Here is a 6,037-nt window from a genome sequence, read left to right on the forward strand (position 1 = left end):
GGGCTGGGCTGGGCTGGGCTGGGCTGGGCTGGGCTGGGCTGGGCTGGGCTGGGCTGGGCTGGGCTGGGCTGGGCTGGGCTGGGCTGGGCTGGGCTGGGCTGGGCTGGGCTGGGGTGGGGTGGGGTGCGGCCGGTGAATGGTTGTGGGCGCGGTAGATGGCGTGTATGGGTCATGTAGCGGGATCGGTTTGACCTTGAGGATGGAGCGGGTGTGAGGTTGGGGGAGACAGTGCATCAGTTGGTTTCACCAGTTGATGACTAAACAGACAGACAGACAGACACAGGCAGACACAGGCAGAGACATGCAGACAGACATATGTACAGACGGATGGACGGAACCATTACCGGTAACTGCTATCCCGGGGGGAACACGGGAACGAGTTTTCGGAACTCAAAGAGTAAATTCGCTTTCCCATTTTGGCCCTTCATGATTAGGGTTTTTTTCGCAATTCGCAGTTGTTTCCCCCTTCTCCCCCCAGCCCACCTCGGTCCCGGTCTTTAAAACCCCCTGCTGAAATTGCGCTTGTTTTTTTTGTGTGTAATATTGATGTATGTGTGTCCTGATCAGGCTCCAGGTTCAAGCCGAGATTTGTTGCTGCTGGACATCGCACTTGAGGTGAGGTCTTCTCCCCCACCCGCTAACCCCCAAACCCTTCCCCCCGTTACCCCCGCCTCCACCGGGGTCGTGCCGTTGTGGCAGTGGATTACTGCAGTACATTTTAGGGTTTTGCAATGTCCCCTCGGGGTGGCGGGGGGAATGAGGGAGGGAAGAGGGCCTCCAACTCCTCCAACTCCTCTTCCAACTCCACACACAACTCCACACACAGACACGGTTTCCCCCTCTCTTTCCCCCCTCGTCCCCTCCCCTCCCCGCATCTCCCCGATCCCAGAACTGGTTCCGTACCTCCCTGGAGCGCACCGACCTTGGCGCACTGGCCCGGGACGACCTCATCGAGCTGGTGGGGCTTGTACTGCGGAGTGCGCAGGTGGGGGGGTGGACTGGGTGGGGGTGGGGGTGGGGGTGGGGGGGCCCTGGGGGAGCGGGGGTATGAGCCCAATAAATAGCCTTGTTAGTCAACTCAAAACCTAATCTATTTTCAGCATCTAACAACTTGAATTTCTCTCTTAATCTTATGAGTATTTACAGGGAGCTGTATAATCCATAAACAATATCAGTTAGTATTGATTAACTATCTTACAATTTCTACTGATCAATAACAATGTTCGTAGTTCAAACACGTGTTATTAAGGTGTAGTTGCTTGGTGCGCTTAATTGGGGTTAAAGTGGTGGTGCACATTGGGTCCATCGCGGCTGGGGTTGGGGCGATGGACTAGCCGCTGGTAGCTGGTAGAGTCGTGGGGCATGGTCTGGTCTGGTCTGGTGGTACTGGGGGTGGTGGGGGGGAGCCAAAAGGGAACAGAGCCACAGAGCCGCGGCTCACGGGCGCTCGCAGCGCCCTGGAGATTGCGGATTCTGTGGATTTTGTGGATCCACTGTCCTTGCGTGGTGACGAAGACAAAATGTACTTTTCCCGCGGTTGGCGGTTGGTGTTGGGGTGTGGGATCCAACTGAACAGCTGAAGGCCTTTTCCCCATCTTTCCCGTACGTCCCGGGTACAGGGGTTGCAGTTATCGTCTTACACCGCTCGGTTCCGAAACCACGGGGGGTCGATGACGTCATCGCTTTGCACTCACTCCCTAGGGGCAATTTCTTGAGACCTCTTGTGCGCCTCCCGGCTGCAGTTTATTTCTGAGTTTCTTGCATATGACTCCCCCCCCGTCCCTACTCTTGGTACACTCTTGCCCTGGGAGCACCTTCACTCGTTCGTGGTTCGTCTTTCCCCCTTTCCCCGGCACGCACACACATACACGCACATACACACACATGCCGCGTCACTGCGTGGATGCGGATCCACACATGCAGATTACTTACGAGGATGAGGATATGGCGCAGTGCGGTACACTGTGGGAGCGTGTACGACAAAGGGGGCCCGGTGCCGTACAAGGATCGGGGGGTCCATTACCAGGCGAGCGGTGGGGCCGGGAGTGGGCGGTTGCGGCGCTGGCTGCAGCGGAGCGAGTGGAGCTGTCGGTAGCGGCGCATATGGACAAGCTGTACGGGCTGGTACGTAGGGTCGTACATACGTGCCGTACCTGACCTTACGTGGCGGACATTACGTGAAGTTCTTGCTTAATGTGAAGTGTCTGAAGACCTCTATAACGGGCAGCTAAAGACGCATACAGCATGGGGAGGAACTCCATACATGCATACATATATACATACAAACATGCTTTCGGATCCCCCCCCCGCATCTTGCACCTTGCATGTGATCCCCTTCTCACTCCCCCCAGGTGCAGCCCCACGCTGCCGCCTTCGGATCCACCTGCCGTCTGGATCCCGTCCACGTCACCAACTTTGGCGAGGAGGTGGTCCGAGGTCAGACGTTGTTCGTTGTCAGTTTGTTGTTGCAACGGTTGGAGCCCCAACTGAGAGAGGCGGCGGGGGGGGCACCGTGGCAGGTAGGTGGTGAAGGTGGGTGGGTCGTGGGCTCAACCTTTTGGGGAAGGGATTCACAGAGTCGTAGTGTACGGCATACCAGCTCTCTCTCTCTCTCTCTCTCTTCTCTGCCTCGCACGCTCTGCCTCGCACACACCAAATACTCGCTTCCTCGCGTCCTTGCTGTGCTTTATCGTACCTCCGTACTGTCGGGCTATTAGGGGGCCCCTACAGGCCAGGCGTGTGAAACGGTCCTGCACCCGCAACCCAACCCAACATATATACATACATACATACATACACACACGGGGCACACCGCGCACACTTCCATGTCCCCCCTCCCCCCAACAACGCCCCTGTCATTCTCTCAGATTGTCAGCCAGGCCGGCGGCGGTAGTACGGCAGCTGCAGTAGCGGGTCGGGTGGTGGCTGTAGCATCGCTTTCCGAGGTTCAGGGCAGCAGCTACAGCCAGCCCACTGTTCTGCTGGCGAGCGCCCTAACCGGCGTGGAGGACATACCTCCAGGCGTGGTTGCCGTACTGACACGCAGTACGACAGACGTGTTGTCACATCTGGCCATTCGGGCGAGGAGGTGAGGCTCTGGGGCTCTTGGGGCTGCTAGCGGGCTTGCATGTGGTGGGACACGTGACTAGGCCTGGAAGCTCACCCACCTTAAAACCACACGCTCCACCTCAATTTGTTCGTTTGTGCCGTCAACCCCTCCCCCCCTCCCCCTCCCCCCCTTTTGGGCTTTGAGGTGGGTCCACTGAGTCTTGGAGCGTCCTGGAGGTGTTTCTCCCCCCCTCTCAACCGCCCTCAGTCTCCCCCGTGTTTCCCCCGCCTTCCCTCCTCTCCCCCGGGTCCCTTAGCACATGTCGGCAGTTGATGACATCCCCACACTTCTGGTGATTTCTCCCCTCAATCCCCACCCACCGCTAGAACGCCTACTGCTCAGTTCTGCTCTTTGGCAGCACCTTCACTCGTTCGTGGTTCGTCTTTCCCACCCGCCCCTGCCCAACCCCGTGCCGATGTAGCCAGCTGCAGTGAACGGCTGCGACCTGACGACTAGCTGTCTGACCCCAACTGCCGCCTCGTCCCCCCCAACCTGCCCTTCTCAGTCGGGTAGTTTGTTCAGTTCCCACAGTTGCACAACCCCCAACTACCTGAACCTAACTGTTGGCCCTCAAGTGCCCCCAATCCCAACTAACGCTATCCCAACCACCCCATCGCAGTCAACGCGTACTGCTAGCTACCTGCTTTGACGACAATGCATGGAAGTCCTGGCAAGGACTGGCGGCGGCGGAGGCCTCCGCCGCGGCTGTCGTAGACCCCGCCGTCGGCGCCGTCATGCCGGCGGAGGCGCCAGCGCCGGCGGCGACTGGCACCGCCGCCACCGCCGCCAACGTCCCGCGGGTCGCGCTCCAGGTCCCGGAGCTGACGTCAGCTTGGGCCGTATCCGAGTCGTACTTCCGGCTGGGGCTTGTGGGCGCCAAGGCCCTCAACTTGTCGACCCTGCGGCGGCGCCTGACGGAGGCCGCCAGTGGCGGCAGCAAGTACGACATTGGGGTGCCGGCGTCGGTGGCTCTGCCGTACGGCACCTTTGAGCGGGTGCTGGCGGAGGAGCCGCGTAATGCCGCGGCGGCGGCTGAGGTGGAGCGCCTGACGGCGGCGGCGGCTGTGGCTGCAGCGGCGGGGGGTTTCCCGCGGGACGAGCTTGAGGAGTTACGGCGTGTGGTGGAGGAAGGTGAGTACAGCAGTACAGCAGTACAGCGGTACGGCAGTTAGTTGGGACTGACACAGGGGCGTCCTGTCAGCATGGCTGACAGTTAAAGCTTTCTAGGAATTATACCGTTTACGACTGTACCGTTGACCACATCCGTACTCTCCGTAACATCCCCCTACCCTCCGTGCCTTGATACTCCGTGTGCTGCCAACGCCATGCACCTGCCTCCCCCCTCCGTCCCCGACCGGATCCCGCTACGGTGGCTCCACTTTTTGAATACCCTTCCCCCCCCCCCAACACACACACACACACCGCGCCATTTCCGTCCCGCAGATCTGGTAGCGCCTCCGGAACTTGTACGGCAGCTGGCGGCGGCGGCAGCGGAGCAGGGCCTTATCCCCTCCGCTGATCTTTGGTGGTCGCCCTCGTCTTCCTCCTCCTCCGTCACCGCCACCAATGCCGACGACGGTGCTGAGGGCGCTATCTGGGCTGCTGTCTGGTCCGCCGTGTGCCGTGTGTGGGCCTCCAAATGGACCGACAGGGCCTGGCTGAGCCGGCGGGCGCTGGGTATTGGGGAGGGGGAGCTGTTCATGTCGGTACTGCTGCAGCAGGTGGGGGAGGGGGAGGGGGAGGGGGAGTTTGTGATTGGGGGCCCTTGGGGTTATAGCTGTGCGGTGCCGTGGAGGGAGGCGGGTTTGGGGGGTATGATGGGGCTTAGGGTTTGTTGAACATGTGGATGTCTGTCGTGTGTTGAGCATATGTTTCGATGTTCCGAAACCAGGGTGGGACCAGGGAGATATATGTCCCGACACACGGAGGCGCTTGCTTCCTTGCACCCTCTCGCACGTCTCTTCATGTATGTGGTGTACGATGTGTTAACTTTATCCCAGGTCACCACCGTCCATCAACTAGGGGCGCAATGCCTTCCACCATCGTATGTATGTATGGAATGGATGCGTAGATGCGTGTATCCTACATGTTACATGTTCTCATTTCCTTGTCTCCCAATCCCCCCTGCCCCTCCCCCTGCCACAGGTTGTGCCCTTCCGGTATGCGTTCGTACTGCACACGTCCAACCCCGTAACCCACACGCCCGGTAGGTGCCAGCGTGTGTTGCGTGGATGTGTATGGGTACCCACCCTTCCCCTTGCCTAGCCCACCTGCACACATACACACTTCTGCAAATTCACTCATTACACACATACACCCTCCTCCCCCCCGCGTCACCTCCGTGGTTTTGCTCGTGTCGAGCTCTTATGGTTCCCCCCTGCCCCCTCCCCCTCCCCCTCCCCGCCGACTGGTCAGTCCTGCTACCGTCCTGCACATCGGCCGCAGCACACTTTCCTCTTTCCTTGGCAGCAGCTTCACTCGCTCACGTGGTTCACGTCTTTTCCCCCTAACCCTTCCGCGTGGTGGTGGTTCCAGGGTATTCAGATTCCCTCCGTCTGGCCTTGTTTGTTGTTGACACAGCTTTTCCCCCTTCCCCCCCTCCCGCCTCCCTCCCCTCCCCCCCCCCGCAGGGGAACTGCTCGGGGAGGTAGTGGTGGGTATGGGGGAGACGCTGGTGGGCAATTACCCGGGGAGGGCGCTGGCCTTCACATCGGCAGCAGACAGCGGCCAGGCGAAGGTAGGCGTGGCGGATTCGCGCGTGTGTATGCGTGTGTGTTTTTGTGAGGGGGGAAACGGGGGGAAATCGCCAGATCCCTCCTCATAGGGCCCTCCGGTGAGGTGGAGGGGGGAACGGGGAGTTTTGGCTTCCTGGTGGCACGGTAGGTGGCGGTAGACGAGGAGGCGGAACAGGTCTTATGGCCAAACGAC

General features: G+C 60.0%; 1 protein-coding gene across 1 annotated transcript in view; it reads left to right on the forward strand.

Moving 5' to 3' along the window:
• Nucleotides 1-6,037, forward strand: part of VOLCADRAFT_120077 (uncharacterized protein) — a gene marked incomplete at both ends in the record, with an annotated part of 17,466 nt that overhangs the window by 8,545 nt on the left and 2,884 nt on the right. Inside the window, 9 exons of the mRNA XM_002958875.1 lie at nucleotides 890-985; nucleotides 1,924-2,124; nucleotides 2,352-2,519; nucleotides 2,868-3,088; nucleotides 3,729-3,831; nucleotides 3,922-4,240; nucleotides 4,553-4,830; nucleotides 5,255-5,315; nucleotides 5,740-5,846. Coding sequence (XP_002958921.1) covers nucleotides 890-985; nucleotides 1,924-2,124; nucleotides 2,352-2,519; nucleotides 2,868-3,088; nucleotides 3,729-3,831; nucleotides 3,922-4,240; nucleotides 4,553-4,830; nucleotides 5,255-5,315; nucleotides 5,740-5,846 — 1,554 coding nt within the window. The remainder of the gene's footprint in view (nucleotides 1-889; nucleotides 986-1,923; nucleotides 2,125-2,351; nucleotides 2,520-2,867; nucleotides 3,089-3,728; nucleotides 3,832-3,921; nucleotides 4,241-4,552; nucleotides 4,831-5,254; nucleotides 5,316-5,739; nucleotides 5,847-6,037) is intronic.

This window comes from Volvox carteri (assembly GCF_000143455.1).
Source record: "Volvox carteri f. nagariensis unplaced genomic scaffold VOLCAscaffold_110, whole genome shotgun sequence".
Taxonomy (NCBI): Eukaryota; Viridiplantae; Chlorophyta; class Chlorophyceae; order Chlamydomonadales; family Volvocaceae; genus Volvox; species Volvox carteri.